We start from the raw sequence: 19,253 nt of genomic DNA, 5'->3' as shown, positions 1-19,253 counted from the left end.
ACAATCGGACAAACCTCCCACACTTTGAAATGATCATGGTTGAACGCCTTGTAAGTTTCACACGCTGAAAATAATGAAAAGAAGTACAAGAGGATTCGTCCACTTATCACTTTCTCCACTTTGGATCATAAGCGTTTTTTGGACTTTTCTAAATTATTTCAGCGTGTGAAATTTACAAGACGTGCAACCAGGATCATTTCAAAGTGTGGGGGATTTGTCCGATTGTGTGGGGGTTTTGTCCATTTGTGTGACGGTTGTGACAATTTCTACGTGTGGGACTTTTGTCCATTTATGTGGGGATTGTGGCCGTCGCTATGTGTGAGAGTTTTGTCCATTTGTGTGGGAGTTATGATCGTTGGGGGTTATGACCGTTTACCTGTGTGGGAGTTTTGACTGTTCGTGCATTTGGGAGATTTCTCCATTTGTGTGTGACTTATGACCGATTGTGTGGGCGTTTTAACATTTTCTGAGTGTGATAGTTTTGGCTGTGGGAGTTATGACCGTTCGTGGATTTGGGAGATTTGTCCATTTGTGTAGGGGTTATGACCGTTTGTGTGGGCGCTTTAACATTTTTTGAGTGTGGGAGTTTTGACCTGCTTCCATATATACAGTAGGACGTCGATAATCCGAACGTCAAACATCCGAACGCGGTCCCTTGAAGCTTTTTACATTTTGTCTTAGCGCTTGCGATGAATAAACAATAGGGTTGTCCGTTGGCATTGCGTGAAGTCAGTTTTTTCACAAAAGCTCATTCATATGTAATTGTTTGTCATACATATTTTTATTTTTATTTTCTCTTAGGCCTATACAAGTTAAGTTTTAAGTGTGAGTTACAACAACAGTGTAATTTAGTGTACGAGCAATTTTTTCAGAAACATTAAATGGTATTATAATTACTGTACGTAGCCTACTGTGTAACCAATGTATCGGTAAAAGAGCATACCGTAGAGTATATTTAAGCCTAAATGGTATTTTCTTCGTCATTTTCGAAAATCTGAACAATTTGAAAATCCGAACTACCTGCGGATACAATTAGTTCGGATTTTTGACTATATATATAACTTTCTTATAACTGGAAATTATTGCTTCAACAGAAAACAACTGAAGCCTAGATATTATATGAAAAATATAATAGTACTTTCAATATTACGTGCAGTTTCCATAATGAATCCTGAAATCGAGTTTTAGAAGAACAAAATTGTTCTAGTGATGCTCTAATCCCTTTAGCATGACTAATATCCTTGCTTCCCTAACCAGATAGTAATCTCAATCTCGTAGCTCCATAACAACTGTCTCACTCGTCACTCGAGAAGCTTCCTCCTCCAAAATACCTTGTAATATGTAATGTAAGGAAGGTTACGAGAATTCCTCCTCTCAAAACATGTCATAAGCTCCAGACGCGTCTCATCGTTGTGATGGCAACTTCCAACGTCATCAACATTCTGTCACTTTGGCATTTGTGAATTCTCTACCCTCCCACCATATGCATTGATAAAATTGAAATACCACCCTTCTCTTTCTCTTTCTCTCTGGCCTACAACCTTTGCTATTTCTCTCTCCCAATCTCAGCAACCCGCACATCAAGAGATATTGTTACTTTGACAAAGATTCTTATCCTAGAAGTCTTGAAACCTTCTTATGTAAATAATAATTCTACTGACAATTTAAAAGGATACAAGAGCAGAAGTAGTTATTATTATTATTATTATTATTATTATTATTATTATTATTATTATTATTATTATTATTATTATTATTATTATTATTATTATTATTATTATTATTATTGGCTCCTGCGATGGATGTTGTACGAGGACGGTTTAATAATGTTTCCAAGTGACCCATACTTGAGTAGCACTAGTTCCAACTATTATTATACATTTTGCGGTATTATTATACATTTTTAATTATGACAACACTGTGTTATTGTCTAGATCAGTATTCATCTTGAACCATGAATGCATATAGGTAATCTGTTAGGTGTGTATCAACGAACTTATAGACATAGGGTCGATCACCGACGAATTTGATTTTTCTTTTTGTACCTTCGTTAAAATGCGGCTCAAAGATTCGTCCAGAAAATATAAAATGGATATCAGAATTAGAATTAGGCTTTAGATTTCTGGACTTTCGGCATCTATGGCCATGTTACCCGTCATGTATGAAAGATGATTAGTTTAACGCTCCACATTTATTTCCGTTAGGACAAGTGAATGATAAAATTGATGAAATAACATTAGGAAAACGAACAGAAGTTCCCCGAGAAAACCCGAAGTCCACCACAAACTTACTTGGCCGGGGATAGAACCAGAGACCCCACGCACCAGAGGTAAGTGCTCTACCATTGAGTCATTGTGCCCCTTCGGGAGGAAAATAGGAATGGGAAAGAAAGGAAGCAGCGTGCGAACATTATGTGAGGTACCATCCCGGCATTTCTCTGGTGTGAATGAAGGAAACCCATGAATACCTCACTTAGGATTGCTGGCCTGAAAAAATATTTACGCTTTTTCAACTGAATATCTCCATCGAGAATCGAACCCGGGACCGCTCGCACTAAAGACATGGGTATCAGGAAATGAAGTCGCTCAGAGCATGGGGCTGACTGCACCATCTCCTGCGTGTGTGGAAATCTTACCTCCATCTTTTGCTTCCTAAGATTTGTTCCATTAAACAAACCTATTCTTGAGATGCTGAATTCATGTCAAAAATCATCTCTCGTTCTTACTTACTGCTTCTACCTAATACCTGCCAATAGACAGACGAACGGACAGAGTCGTTCAATAAGACTCCTCACGTGTATGCATTTCATAGTTTGAAAGGCTAATAATTGTGATTTTTCAGGAAGGAGTTTCCATGTGAAGGAGTTTGATTTGTATGGCGTGATATTTTTTAATAAATATTGAAACCGAAGTTGTAGTAGATTTCTACCACTTCCGACTTTAGTAGAGATATTAGAGTTTATATGGATTGCACAAAATCGATTCTCGCTTTCTATTACCGTTATTATTCTATAGCATTAAAACCAGAAATGGTTTATTTCTGCCACTTCTTGTTTGAATAGAGAAAAGATAATATATAGAAGATAATACAATTTAGAACAACACTAAATGGACTCCTTTCCCCAAGAAATTGCTTGTCGTTATCTTTCATCTTTTCGTTCTATGTATTTTTTTCTAGATCAATGTTTAAACCGGAAGTTGTACTGGATTTCTACCACTTTCAGTATTAGTAATTAATAAGAATTGAGATTAAATGTTTTCTTGGAACTCTTAATCTATTGCAGCGAACAGCTTCTCGCTATATGTTACCGTTTTTGCTCTACAATGATCAATGTTAAACCAGAGAAGGTTCATTCTACCTCTTCAGGTCGAATATCGATAAACTTAATTTCTAACATTTAACCCTCCACATCTTGGCCAAAATTGATGGTGATCGAACAAGTAATACTTTTGAGGGATTTTGTCTCCCAAACGACCGACACACGGACAGAGTAAATATTAAAAGTATTTTTGATAAATGAAACTTCTTAAAAATTACCTTAAAAATCCAATATTACATAAATGTCATATATTTAACATTGTAGTCTAATTAATTCATCTTAATGTAAAATATGAAGGAAACTGGATACACCATTTGCGATTAATGTAAAGTGAAAATCCCCGTTTGAATTACTTGCACATCATGTCAATGTTTACTCTCACTAATTTGTTTCCCTTGCACTGGGAAATCATCTAAACTACACTCATCGTTTTCCTCTTCCCTCTGGTCCACATGTGTCTGTCACACATAATCTTTGCAATAATAGTAATTTGACGATTTGACAAACAACAGAGACAAATAACTTTATGGTAGGGCATCTATCTATCTATCTATATATATATATATATATATATATATATATATATATATATATATATATATATATATATATATATGTGTGTGTACCTAGTGCTATATCATGTCTCAAATTATTGGTAAACCTACTAAAGTAATTGCAGTTGATTTATTGAAATATTGGACTTTTCGCTTAACATGTATTATTAATTGAATCATTACCGTTTAACTCTCAGTCTATTTTCTATATTTAGTTTGTAGGCAAGTGCATATTACATTTGAAAGTATAAAACTTTTTTTTATTATTCGAAAAGGCCTACTGGCATGTATTGCAGGTATTGAGTGACTTACTGAACTATGAGCAACTGGAATCTGTTAACACAGCGTAAAAGAGCATAAAAGACATAAAACAGCACAGAATTGAAGAAAGTTATTGAAGTTAAAATAGCTAAAATCTTTGTATCGGCGTAAAGATGCATTCCATATTTGAATTTATTTTCGGAGAAAGAAGGTAAAATTTATAGACCGGTAAATACGCTGGATTTAGAACAGAAGCTTCAAACTAAAGAATAAAAATGCATGTATATTGCTTCAAATAATAAAATCTTAATTTTCACAATATTTGGTTTTCAAAGGTGATAACATGAAAATAAATTCCTAAAACTGGATAAGGCTTAACATAAGTCAGAAAATTTTATTCGGTAGAGAGCTCTCTTCAACATTTATACGTTCTCATCAAATTATCAATTTATGCATATACGTTTTAAAATTATTGAGTTCAACACTAAGACTATCTTTACTTACAAGTGAAGGGGAAAATGTTTAACTTCATTATCTGCATCATTTATTTGTAATTATTGGCTATAACAAGTAACAGTGCTACGTGTACATCACATGAATACGTTTTATTTGTATGGTGTGATATTTTGTCAGTAAATATTGAAACCTAAAGTGTTAAACACAAACAAACTATTTGCTGAGCAAAACAATATATTCACATAAAAAACTACATACGTGTTACAGTTTTGCCAACTAACATTTTGGCGAAACTGTAACACGTATGTAGTTTTTTATGTGAATATATTGTTTTGCTCAGCAAATAGTTTGTTTGTGTTTACGTATATACAAAGCAAAGCTTCTACTTATGGAAAATACTAAAGTGTTAGTAGATTTCTATCATTTTCGGTTTTAATAGAGATATTGGCGATGAGATGGAATATATTCTTGGAGCGTTTAACTAATTGCAGAAAACCACTTTTCGCTATCTTCTACCATTTTTTTACTCTAAGGTGATTAACGTTAAATTGTAAGTGGTTGAGTTTTGTTACTTTCGGCTTGAATAGAGGGTTAAGGAGAGAATATTGTAGCTACTCTTAGAATGCTAAATCGATTTCGAAAACGATTTCTCGATATGTTTTATCGTTTTTATTCTATGTATATGAATATCAAAATCGGAAATTCTAGTAGATTTCTATTACTTCCAGTTGTAGTGGAAAGTTAAGAATAAAGGTTAAATGTATTCTTGGGACGCTTAAGCGATTACAGAAAACATATTCTCGTTATCTATCTATAACCTTTTTTACCCTATAGCAATTAACGTTAAAACTAAAAATGGTCAATTTCTACTGTTTCCGATTTGAATATTACCTCCATCGACGAATTTGACTCCTAACTTTTCACCTTTTACCTCCTGGTCAAAATACATGGTAATCCATCAAGTAGTTGTTGAGATTTTTTGGCTTCCAGATGGACTTGCACACAAACAAGATAAAAATATAAAAGACTTCTGGCAAATCAAATTCCTCAATAGTTTATTAAAGTTTAACGTCTTTTGTGAGCACCGAAGTAATGCGCATCCAAATCATTCCTTCGGTTTGTGACAGGCTCTACAGGAAATCAAAGTTAGGCTCCTTCCATAGAAAATACCCCGATAGTCAATGTCTTACTGGCTATAAAGCTACAAATTGACAGTACAATTGGCGAACACCAAAATGTCTTACTGTAGCGCTTTTCAATCTGAGGAATGTGGTGTGAATACCGACTGTTCATGAGTACGCGCTAGATAGCTTGCAACGACAATAAACACTGTTTACCATGTATACAAAGAATAGTCATTAGGAATATTCTGAAAGTTCTAATGGTGAATGATGAAGAATGGTACAATAAGAATGGAGCAGCTCACAATATACAATCATAAGAATTAGATTAAAAGTTTAATGAAGAAGAATAAGGAACTCTCATAATAAGGCATAATCACTAGAATTTTGCTGAATGTATTAATGAGGGATGCGGAAGTTTCATACAATCACCATGGAAACAGCTAGCAACGATGTGTAATCATTAGAATTACGGTAAAAGTGTTAATAAAGAATGAAGAATTTGATGTAATTAGAATAGTGCCACTCACAACAATAATCATTTGAATTCGGCTAAAAGTTTTAATGTCTAATGAGGAAGTTTGATACGATAAGAATGGAAGCAGCTTGCAACAATATATAATCATTAGAATTAGGCTAACAGTTTTAGTGGTGAAGTTGGAAGTTTAATAGGTCAATCTGCAATCTCTTTCAATCGATATAGGTACTACACAATTCCATACTCTAGCTAAACTAAACAATTATGTAGAGCATTTTTATTAAATGTAATGATAATTATTATATAAACTTATTTTATCTAAATAAGTTTAACGACGAATAAAAAATTTAGAAAAGATTGAGAACTGTTACCTTAGTGGAAAGTGTGCACCACTTGTCTGACATAACTCTGACGTTTTCTCAAATCTTTTACTGTATTCTTTGAAGTCGCTGCAGCATGTGAAGATGTAGACTATAATTTTTGCAATGCTTATTTCAACGAAAACAGATTTCTTGAGAAACAACACTGAAGATTATAAAAGACTTCCATGCCTCACTTTGTAATTAGAAGAAAAGAAAGGCCTGATAAGCATGAGAGAAAACAGTGGTGTAACATATAAATTGTTTACTTCGAGACGAATTTGGAGTAGAATATGTGATAGTAAGAGATGTGAAATTTAGCACTGTATAGATAGAGCTTTCAGAATGAGATGCTACAGATTTCTGAGGGTTCAATAGATCAAAATAGCACCTAAACCACCATGTAATATGACATAGCAAATTATAAACAGCTTTTTATGTAAACGCCACGCTAAGCAGAGTCCAGAGATTGTCACAAAAAATAAGGATTGCAGTTTACCATTAGATTATAATACAAATTAATGCAAATAAGATTGTAAATGACGAGGTACATTTTGATTTTATGGGACATTGTCTTTTTTAAAAAATGTAAATTTTTGTAAGTTGCTTTTAATTGTCAAGGGTTTGATTGGTCAGCTCTATCCGTCATTGTTCACTGACTGACAACATTTCCGTACATGAACACCGTGCTGAATATGTACTTTCGGTTATTAACACAGCACTCATCTATTCTCCATCAGACCAGGTTCATCAGAATATCGAGTTGATCACGTAAGTCTGAAACAGCGAGGCCTTCAAGTAAAACAAGAAGCCACTGTAGGCGACCTAACACCAATTGAACATTAACACGAGAAGGTCCCATGTGATTAGTCCGTCTCAGTTGCATGGAACTTGATCCGTCATCCAGGACCATACAATCAGATTAGATTAGATAGATCCGTTGTACTTTTCATCGTTCACAGTATGTATAGATGATGAATTTTCATCACCTATCGATGGCTTTGCATGCCTGTCAAATTCAGGAGATACAAGTTATTGAAAGAGTTATTAATATCACTGGTCGTTATTGATTCAATAGAAATATGTTTATCTGTGTTTGACTTCCTGTTAACCGAGGTCTCTTTCTTTACATAATGAATTATGTCTCGAAGTTAAATTCCAAACGCTGCCTGTAACAAAACCAATATACTAATATCCAACACAACAACAGTCAAAAAGCAACATGCTATCTGACTGCCCATGCTCAAGAAGTAACTAACTAACTAAATCTATGGCCTATGAAACCCAGAGGTTCAATACCGCGTTCAGCAAAGCTCTCCATTGTCTTCTGTCTTTAACCAATTGACAATTCTATATTCTTATTTCTGTAGGATCCTACTTAAGAATGTCGTCCCATCTGTGCCTAGATTTTACTAATGGTCGTTTCTCGATTGGATTTCCAGTTAAAATTTTTAAGGTTTTACTACTTTCTTACATTCTGGCTACATTATCTGCCCATCTGACCGTCGTAGACGTGATGGCCCTAACAATGTTTGGTAAACGATATAAATACACAGTTTCTCATTATAAAGTTCCTGGTATTCCTCATTCTCGTTCCTCTTTGGGTCCGAATATTCGCCTCAGTATTGTATTCTCAAATACTTTCAGTCTGCGTTCTTCTCTCAGAGTAGATGACCACGTTTTGCAAAGGGGGGCGCGGTGGCTCAGTGGTAGAGCGTTCACCTCCGGTGCTTGGGGTCCGTGGTTCGATCCCAGCTCGCGCCGTGTGGACTTTGTGGTGGACAAACACCGTGCTCGTGGGTTTTCTCGGGGTTCTCCCGTTTCCTCCCACTTTCTTCATTCCACCATTTCACTCATTTCTCATTATCACCGTCTCCTTTAGCCTAACCGGCATAACCGTGGGACGTTAAACTTAAAGATTTCATTTCATTTTTCACGTTTTGCAACCATGCAGCACAACAGGTATGATTATCGTTTTATATATTTTAAGCTTTACATTCCTCAATAGAATTCGTAAAGACAAAATATTTCGAACTGAATAACAGCACGAATTCCTTGCTTTCAGTCGACATTTGATTTCTTCATGGATGTGGTTTTGTTCTGTTAATACTGATCGTAGATATTTAAAAGTATCCATTCTGTCGAAAGTATTATTTGCTATTTTGATGTATTCATAATTTGCAGTATTAGGAAATAACTTCAAGGATTAAATAAGACCTCGGGTACAGCAAGATTTTTCTGCAACAACGGCATTTATGTTGATATTTTTTCTCTATTGATAGTTTCGTGTCATACAGAAAGGCGAGCACTATCAGAGACTGCCAAAAATGGTTTTGTCGAAAACAGATGATTCGAGAGATGTTATAGAAATATCTTCTCTTAAAATATTCAGTTTTAATATTTTCCAGTTATAACATAATTCTTAAGCAATACACCCAATAAAAAGTACGCGATTGACCCTTTTAATCTGTATCCATTTCAGTGAGCATATAGCTTATCGGGCTATTTTTCATTCTTATAACGAAATATTTCAGTTGAAAACACCTGGTACCTTATGTGGACGGTGCTGTCAATAGGATAACTTGACTTGTGTTCTCTCAAATGTAAAAATATTTTTACGATTTTAGGATTAAACCTAAAATTTGTCATATTCTTTCGTCCATTCAAATGCATAGAAAGATAATAATAATAATACCTATAAAGGATATTTTATAATATACACCTCATTACATTTTCATGTTATGATAGAAGTGTAAACGTTTTCTCTCTTCTCTCATATGTATATTGACTTTGCCAATGTCAACACAGCCGACTTTATGCTAAATCTTTTTTCTTCTTCTGTTTGCTTTACCAGATCCGTGTGAATCTGTGCAGTGTCCATCCCCAGAAGTGTGCCAATTGGACTCCGAGCGAAATCCTGTGTGTCGGTGTGGAGATACGTGTTCGTTGGAATTTCATCCCGTATGTGGATCAGATGGGAAAACATATAGTAATGAGTGTGTATTACGACAAGAGGCATGTATGTCTCGAAAGACTCTAAGGATAATTTATCGTGGAAAGTGTAGTTCAGGTCAGTATAATTCTATCTATCTATCTACATATATATATATAATGTTAAATATGGCCTCGATGAGTGATCAAATTAATGCTGAAAACAAAATTTTACTTCACTGTGGCCTTTATAAATGAGTAACTTAGGATAAATTAGTTTTAATTTTTTGTTATTTTATGACAAATACACTGCAAAATTCGAACAAATTTCCTTAAGTTCGATATCTTCCCTTCCTTAATTATTCTCCATTTTTTCTCCAGTCAGTCATATTGTAGGGCTACTTTTATTCTCAAATAAGGACACAAAGTTATTTTGTAAGAATATGTTCTATTTTTTGCACAAAAATTTTATTCACTCACACCACCAAATTACATAAATAAAATAATTTTTTATACCTTTGTGAGATTTTACGGAAATAAGCATAGGGTCATCAAATGGGTGAGGCAAGTAGAATTGTAGTCCCAAGTCCCACACTGTAAGGTTCCGCGTCATGAGAAGAAAGAGTTAGGGTTTTCAGGGAAAAAAATATTACCTCAAACTCATTCTTGTGATCCAAAATATTTAGAAGTGATCATAAACTATAGTCTCCTAGACGCTTTTAAGACTTGTTGTGTTGCTAGGGACATCACGATCATTAATATAAGAAAGAAAAAGTTATCGCAAAATAATTTACTCATGTTGGAAATTTAATTCTGACCTAATCATTGGACCCTCAGTTTCCTTTTTCCCCACACTCCGCAAATGGATGGGATGACCCAGGATATATACATAATAATTGGGATGAATGTTGGTATTTCACCCGTGTTTTATATGAATTTATAGCCATAGGCTTACGTTTCGAAAAATCAACACCATTTTCATCATGGAACCCGTTAAATCAAAGTACAACACAAGTACAGGGTTTAAAATTGAAGAGGCACCGATGAAATGCCAAACAAACATGTCAGTTATAACACAAATTGTGTTGTACGTCACTTACGATCATAGATATATTAAAATTTATGTCCATGTATACCTAGTAATAAGACTATACTCTCTCAGAGATGCGGATTTTACTTATTGTTTCCATCTTGCTGGTAGCCATGTCAATTTAATTTTAACATAAGTGTAGAAAAAAAGTTCAAATATTACATCCGACAAAACTAATACTTTTACATAAATTCATTTCTTTTTTCTATTTTTAGTGGGTTAAACAAATAGAATAGTAGATACTGGCCACCCTACTAAATTTTCTCCCTTTTATTTCTTAAATTAAACTATGTCATCATTATGATATATTAAGAAAATTAACTTAACTAGGCGTTTTCGGCAACCTAGTAAAGCAAAAGAAACACAGCCTCTTAAAATAAGACTTGGGGATTTTTTCATATTTGTCTTATGCCATATAATAGAGTTATTAAAGAAATATTTATTTATGAAATACGTTCGAAGTTCAGTCGTAAGGGGTCATCCACATATTACGTAACGCGGCAAAGGGGGGATGGGGTTCGGCCTTGCAAAAAATGAAATGAAATCTTTAAGTTTTACGTTCCGCGCTTATGCCCGTTAGGCTAAAGGAGACGGTGATGATGAGATATGAATGAAAATGGTGGAATGATGAAACTGGGAGGAAACGGGAGAACCCCGAGAAAACCCACGAGCACGGTGGGTTCGGCCTTGCGTTACGAAGTGTGACAAGGGGGAGAAGGGGGTTTACTTCTTCGTTACGTAATGCATGTTTTTGCTGTATTTTAATTTTTATTCTCTGATTTATATGCAATTTAGACAAATAATTTTTGTCAGTACCTTTCTTTTTATAAATAAACTAGAATAATACCCGCTCTTCGTACGGGGAGAATACGTTTCATTTTGAACATAAAGGGCACCAAAACGGTCACCAATCAACTTAGGGTACCCAAAAACTATGAATTCGACACTGATATCAGTCATTTTTAATTATTTTTACATGTCACCATTGCCCCTTAGGAATACTAATGGGGGCTCAATTTCGATTTAAACGGCATAGGATTTGTCACTGTTCATCTCAGTGTCTCCGAAAGCAATGGATTTCACACTGATATCGATCATTTTTATACATCTCCCCCTTTCCCAAGTTGAAGAATTGAATTTGGATTTAAACGGTATCGGAACTGTTACTGTTCATCTCAGCGACCCCGAAACCTGTAGATTTGACATTAATATCGGCCATTTTCGATCATTTATATATATATATATATATATATATATATATATATATATATATATATATATATATATATATATATATATATTCCCCTCCCCTAAGTTTTACCTTCAAAGTGAAATGATGAAAATCATCCCTGGCCCGAACCGTATGTATGTTGAAAATTTGATCCGAGACCGGTCGGGTGGTTCAAGTGAATTAAGTTACATAGTTACTTTCCTTTATTTATAGATAAATAAATACATATTTCTATTGATTTGGAAAATATAAATTGAACCATATAGAAGGGATTCGAAGACGGACTAGACACCAGCATGACTGGTGACAAACCCTGCATGTATTACAATACAATGAAACTCCGTTTTGTGGCTATCGCAGTATTGTGTATTTCATAGTGATCGTAACCGCCGCTTGAAAATGTCCTCGACTTCCCACTTTTATCGATATTTCGAAGAATATAATTTAAAACTTTTGATTTGAATCATTACACACTCTTTTCTTCTAAGGAGTTTCGCATGCAAACCAGAAGACTTTTTCGTAAAATAACATTTTCCGCGAAGAAATGATCCACAATTTGCAGTGCAAAATAAGATATTAAAATTTTAAGCCAGTGTCGGATATTTATCTCGTACTACTTTTTTTTAATATTTCGATTTGGATATTTCTGAGAAGATCGAGTTTGTTCGCATTATCGCGCTGATTAAGGACAAGAAGAATTTGAAAAGGGGTAAACTGAAGTCCAAAGTCCAAGATGTTCGAAAACTTGTTCACAAACGACATGTCCCTGCTCCTTCACGTGTGCAGCCGCTTCGAATCGACGAGGAAGAGAACTTTGCATCGCCAGTACTGGTGAACTTCAAATGCACGAAGCATCCTGAATACTGAAAAAGATATAGAAGTCAGTTCTTTAGACCTTGTTTCACCTGCGTCTTCCGGCAGTATTTCCTCGTTGCCATCATCGCTGTCCTAAAAGGATAGGTGCGACCTTCTTTTGAAAACGACCGTATGCAGTTTTGTATAATTAGGACTAGTTAATTAAATAACCTATGGGGTTAAAATATTACAATTCTACTATTTTTTTCATACTTAGATTTGTTGCCGAAAAACACTAAATATATTCAGAATATAAGCGTTTTGTAATAAAAAAAAGTTCTACCATTATAGTTTTTTATTCTAAAACCCCGAAAATAAGCACAATTGGTGAAAAAACAAAAATCAAAAAGTGTTACGTAACAAGGGAAGGAGGGGTTCGACACTGCGTTACGAAGTTGTACAAGGGGGAGGGAGGGGGTAGAAATTGGTCAAAAACAGCGTTAGGTAATATGTGGACGGCCCCTAAGAGTAAACTACTTCTTTTGGACATTTTATAAGAAATAACTTACTCCATATTGTAGATCTATTAATGAAATTATATGTTTCGTCCGAATCTTCGGCATACTGTACACTATAATTAAAATCATGCTTAATTAAAGGTTGTAATTGTTTATATATAATAATTTAATTTAAGGAATTTATTTATTTTGTTTTGAGTTTGCTCACCACCATCCCAAACTTCATTATATGTTTATGCAATTATTTAAGGACTTAGTTGCTCGTACAGGCAAAGGATAGCGCAAGGTGCGACCTTTACTAGTAACAGGCAGGCAAGCAGTTACGCAAGATGTAACATCTATTAGCAAAGCCAGGCAAGCGATTGCACAAGTTGCAATATGTATTAGCAACAGGAAGACAAGCGATAGTGCAAGTTCAACATCTATTAGCAACAGGCAGGCAAGCGATAATACAAGTTGCAAGATCTATTAGGAACATGCAGACAAGCGATAGCGCAAGTTGCAACATGTGTTAGCGTCAGACAAGCAAGCGATAGCATAAGTAGTATCAGCGTGAGTGAGCGTGACACATAGATTGAGACATTTGCCGTTTATGATTAAGATGTTTATTAAGGAGTTTTGGTTTACCAAAAATCCTTCATATATTTACCTTGTCTGTCCGTCCGAGACACAAAAAAATCTTCGTAGGTGACCATCAATTTTTGCCATTATGCCGAATCTAGTTAAGACAAAAGTTAAGAATCTGGTTCATTAATGGAGATGACCCATCCACCGAAAGCGGTAGAAATCAAGAATTTCTGTTTTTAGTGTTGATCATTATAAGAAGAAAAGCGGTAATGGATAGTTTGAAGCGTTTTATTTGAAATCGATTTAGCGTTCTAAGAATAGGTACAATCGTTCTCTTAACTCTACGGACTGGAAGTGGCAGAAGTCAATCACTTGCGGTTTTACCGTTGACCGCTGTAATACGGTAAAAAACGGTAATAGGTAAATAGCGATAAGTGATTTTCTACAAAGAAGATTGTTTAATTGATTGTTTTAAATTTGTCGTCCATTTCATCAGTAAAGCTATATGAGACGTGGATGCACAGCATAATGTGGAATTCGAACCACGTGAGCTTCCACCGAAATCCAACCCGGGTCTCCTACGCCAAAGGCGTACACTAACCGCTTAGCCACGAGTGAGATCTGCAATCAAAGAAGAGTCCAAGGAAAATATTGTATCTCCATCCTTAACTCTCTATTAAAAGCGGAAGTGCTAGAAATCCACCACAACTTTCGGTTTCCCTTCATAGATTAAAACAACAAAAGATAGAAAAAGCATTTTTTAAGAATCAATTTAGAGTTGTAATAATAAGTAACTTCTTCTATTTTAACCTTCTATTCAAGCTGGAAGAACCATAAATCAACCACTTACGGTTTTAACGTTAATCACTATTGAGTAAAAACAGAGAACGAGATGCGTTTTTCTTTATTTATTTTATTTTATTTTTTGCAATCCATTAAATTTCCGAAGAATATATTTATTCCACCTCCACTCTAATAAAAGTGGAAGTGGCAGAATAGCTATACTACGACTTCCAGTTTCATGATTAACTGAAAAAATATCAAGCCGTACAAATCAATTTTCTTCACGTAGTGTATACATAATACTGGTATTTGTTTGTGAAACATGAACAAAGTCGCTTTATTCGTTTCTGAAAAAAATCTTCAAAAAACTCATTCCCAAGAGTAAACAAACTATCTTGATATACCTAGGCATATAATCATAACAAACCACTTACATCGCATTGTACTGTTCCAAATGAAGTATGTATTTATAATATGAACAAACTCGCCTGTCATTTTTGAGAAAATCGTCCGGAAAAAATCTCACTATTGTGGACTTTTTTTTAGGAGAAATGAGTTGTGATACTGCAGATTTGTTAATGAAACATGAATTTATCAAATGTGAACTTAAAACTTTAAGCCGTTCCTTTAAAAATTTGCAATTGTTTCACCTTTCAGTAACTAGTGTTACTTGGGAAAGGCGAAAGAATATTTTTAAAAAGTTCTGTAATGTTAATAATAGGAAGTTGGAGAGGTAATATTTTAAAATAGATTACTAGCTTCTGATTAGGTATTACATATTGGCGAAGACCTGAAATGTAAACGTGAAATGTAAGTAGGGAATGGGAAAAGAAACCTTTGGGAGGAAGAAAAAATATAATTCGCTGAATAAAGAGTTGTAAAAAAAAAAGCACTCATCAAATTTCTGCAAATTATTGTACTCAATGGTAATCAAACATATACATTACAAAGAGCAACTAGTGACCTTCGCAATAAGAGTGAAGAAGATGAGAAAAAAAGTTGTATGGAACTAAGAGCCAAACTGAAGAACAGTGAAAAATAGTAGGAAAGAAATGAATCATACTGAAGATAATAAGAATAAAGAGGAAAAGAAAATTGTTCGTACATCGCTTGAGAAATTTTTTGACAGATCTGATAGATATGATGTCCGAATTGATAATATACGTTTGTCTTTTTTTGCGTGGTTCCCGATATTACATTTCTGCTAGAGTACTCGGCTTGAACACAAACTCGAATAGTATTGCGGATCCTACTTGAAACAGTAGGTCCTGTCCTGTATAAGTTATTATGAGAAGGAATGTTAAATTTTAATCAAACACCACCAAGAAGAAATAGTGGAAGATAAAATAGGGAAGAGAGAAGAAGACATCAATTTATGAATTGTATTAAAGCAGATAACTTCCATTTTGGAACGTCAACATTAGTTTAAAACCGCGGAAGTTTGTCTTTTGTGATAAATGGCTTATCTATGATTATATTTATACTTAGGTGATATTAAAATAAATACATGGATAATAAATATAAATGTTATGGTGAAAACTTCTATCAGAATTAGCGTAACTATAAGTTTCTGTTAGGGGAGCCATGGGCTTTTAAATCTGAAACTGAAATTTCCTTTCAGAAGATAGTGCTTATTCTCGCTTTTAATTACATTCGGAATTATACAGCAAACGAGACGAGATTCCGAGTAAATGTGTCATGACAGCATTGCCTCGTCTCGAAAAATACAAGTGTTTCTATTGAAATAAATCAGTCTTGTGTGTAATTCAACTTCTAAACCCCATTGTTCTTGGCGTTATGCTTAGCAACTCAATAGTGATCGCTTTTTCGCTTATTTTAGATTTCAGCTCTGGATTTGAAAGGCGCAATTTAAGTCTAGATTCACTAGCACAATGTAATAGCAAATTTATAACATTCATGTTTCAAATCCGTATGTAGGGAATAAGAAAGGCGGAAAGAAGGACGAAGTAGACTCCGTGTTAAACATACAAAATATGAACAAAATCGGTTTGCACCAGACTTCGCAAATTATTGTGATCCAGAAAAGCTCTCGGGAAGTAACCTAATTTATGGAAGCCTGATTCTCACTGATTAGTGAAGACGCTTAGGACTGCTCCCTGACTGTCCCCACTCCACACATGGTGTATTGTAATGTAGATCAAGTGATATAAAACTTTTATTTTCGATATAAACAAAAAGTAGCTGCTACATCAAAAATGTCTCTGTCATTCCGCATGACACCCCAAGAAATTAAAGCTGGCGTCATCACCGTCACTGATCTCCGTTCATGTCTGTCGCATCCTTTAAAAACAATTGGAAGAATAGTGTTGAAATTGATGGTAATATATTTAGATACCCAACCCACAAGTACCAGCTACCATAGCCACCATGTTCGAGTTGGCGATGTTGAATCTTAATTAATACTTATGAATTGGAAAAAGAATCGTGTGAGAATATAAAGCTAGATGAGATGGCGCATGCACACGAAAGGAATGATGGGGTGAGTTTGGTGCCTTCAGACGAAAGGAAGGGGTATATTCGGCGCCTTGAGAGGCAAGGAGAACCAATATCTTTACTGACAGAGTCATTAGTTGAATTTTTTCGAGGATAGAAAGTGTTCGCGACTATTAATTATCACTTGTCTGAATGGAAGATAGAAGATAAATGCTTGATTTTTCACAAATGTACTGTGCACATAATTAGAAGAGAAGGGCTTGAATTTTCATGATATATACAGTATATATCATTTTAAAACGTGCTTTTCCGTAAAGTAATAGATAATCAAAAGATATCTGAGTTCGTTAAAAGTTATCTTTTATGTGGTTTGTAATCACACTGGAAGCTTTTATTTGCGTCAATTTTCCCAACACATTATAAAAAAAGTAAAACTAACCACGTGTATCACACACCCCATCTGGAAAGATCACGGTGAACAGAACTTTCGAGAAGCTATTAAATTAATCATATAACCAGATATGTCAAGAAGTTCCCAGGTATAATTATGCATGTGTTGATAAAACAGATATCTGGTATGTATTAAACGAGTTTTTGTGACTTGTGCATCTTCACAGCTAACTTGTATCAACTTCAAAGAAAATAATATAAATGCTATAATGAGTGTATTTTAATATACTTATTTCATTCCTACAATTCTCAACAATCATATACACTTCACTTCACTTTATCAATAACTTGGAAGAAATGAATCGATTAAATAATTCCAGTTTCTAGTATAAATCAGAAAAAATTACTTTCTATATGAATTAAAACTGTACCCTCAATTTTATGTAAACAGTTCCAAGATCTGTTTAGAATTATTTTTGCTAGAAAAAGTGCGTAATACACCTAATATTCATTTGTTAACGCAATTTCACTAATATAAACTGTTAATATCCACTAGATTAATAAAACATTCACTAATACATCGCAATATCTCTTAATGTAAATCAATTTATATGTACACCAAAAGTCTCTTCTAGTGAAGATGACTCTATCTTTATTAATTATTTGCTTTTTCTATCAGCATTATCGTTATTATAATTATTTTATTATGTTTGTGGTCCCTTGCTTTAAATTTAGTATTCATACACTAAAGTATGGGCTAACATTTTCCTTTCGATATAGGAGTTATCTGCTTTGCTAACAAATACTATATTGTAACATCACTTCTAGGCATCGAATAATGTGATGAATAATTTGTTCACAAGATCAATTTAGCAATTGTAAATAAAATCTACACATTTTACTCTACATATTGAATAACTAGCTGAAATACCCATTCTGCGGACGGGAAGAATATGTTTATAATTGTTCTTTCCAAAAATTTTAAATCCTCTTCCCCCTTAGAATACGCATTTCGATCATAGTGAAATGATAAGAATCTATGTCAATCCTAGTGCTAATTATATTCGAAGATTCATTTCAAATGCCACCTTGTATGCCATAAGATAACTATCTAAGTAACTTGTCTCTAATCTTGAGAGATTTCGAAATATGACTATCTTATAGCATTTGTAACCCCAGTCTTTTTAATTTCCCGCCTGTTTCCTTCCTTTCTATGGGAAATGTGAAAAACAATGAAAAGAATTAAATGAAAACTTTCAGGTTTTCTACCGATCGAAATCTGCTTCAGCGCAATATCCTTCAGTGAGATGTTGGGCAATAGGTAATAGGCAGAGCTTGTAGCCTACATCAAGCACGACCACTACTGGCGTCACAGTATTTACTAAGCTCGTAAGGATGCCAAATTCGTTGCCATAAATCTGAACTAAACTTCTGTAATGGCACTGTGAGTCGATAAGTAGATCTAACATTATTCAATTGATTGTACTGTATTAAGCTTGATGGCCATTTCCCTTCATTATTTTTGCCTACATATTTGATTTGATTTTCAGTTTAGCATTCTTTCGAGCAGTGAAGCTACGAGCGACATGAACATACAGTTTAACGTGGGATCCGAATTATATGAGCTCCGCTGGGAATCGAACCCGGATTTCTCACGCCAAAGACGCATACACTAAACACTTAGCCACGAATGATCTCTTAGTCTACACGTACAGTATCCAATGATCTGCTCTAGGATTTTCTGTATTTTTTTTGTAAAAGTTTTGTTCAAATTTTATCGAAAACTATTTCTAGCCCTTTGTACGTAGGTTCACAGATTTAAAAAAAAAATCACCGTTTAGTTAGTGATATTTTCCCTCGTGTTTTGTCAAAATCTCTCCGTGAAAATATTCCACGATATACATTTCAAAGAATCTATTTAATAATGTCTGCATCTGGAACTGTTT

The 19,253-nt window shown here is 34.4% G+C and overlaps 1 protein-coding gene across 5 annotated transcripts in view; it reads left to right on the top strand.

The window, feature by feature from the left end:
* Window positions 1-19,253, top strand: part of LOC145668491 (agrin-like) — a 1,085,796-nt gene that overhangs the window by 895,217 nt on the left and 171,326 nt on the right. For all 5 annotated transcript variants that reach the window (XM_081736441.1, XM_081736438.1, XM_081736440.1 and 2 more), the window contains one exon: window positions 9,403-9,618. In XM_081736441.1, coding sequence (XP_081592567.1) covers window positions 9,403-9,618 — 216 coding nt within the window. The remainder of the gene's footprint in view (window positions 1-9,402; window positions 9,619-19,253) is intronic.

Source organism: Thermobia domestica, chromosome 13 (genome assembly GCF_964235325.1).
Source record: "Thermobia domestica chromosome 13, izTheDome1.hap1.1, whole genome shotgun sequence".
NCBI classification, from domain to species: domain Eukaryota; kingdom Metazoa; phylum Arthropoda; class Insecta; order Zygentoma; family Lepismatidae; genus Thermobia; species Thermobia domestica.
The sequence above is the reverse complement of the archived record's forward strand: the minus strand, read 5'-3'. Positions and strand labels throughout refer to the sequence as shown.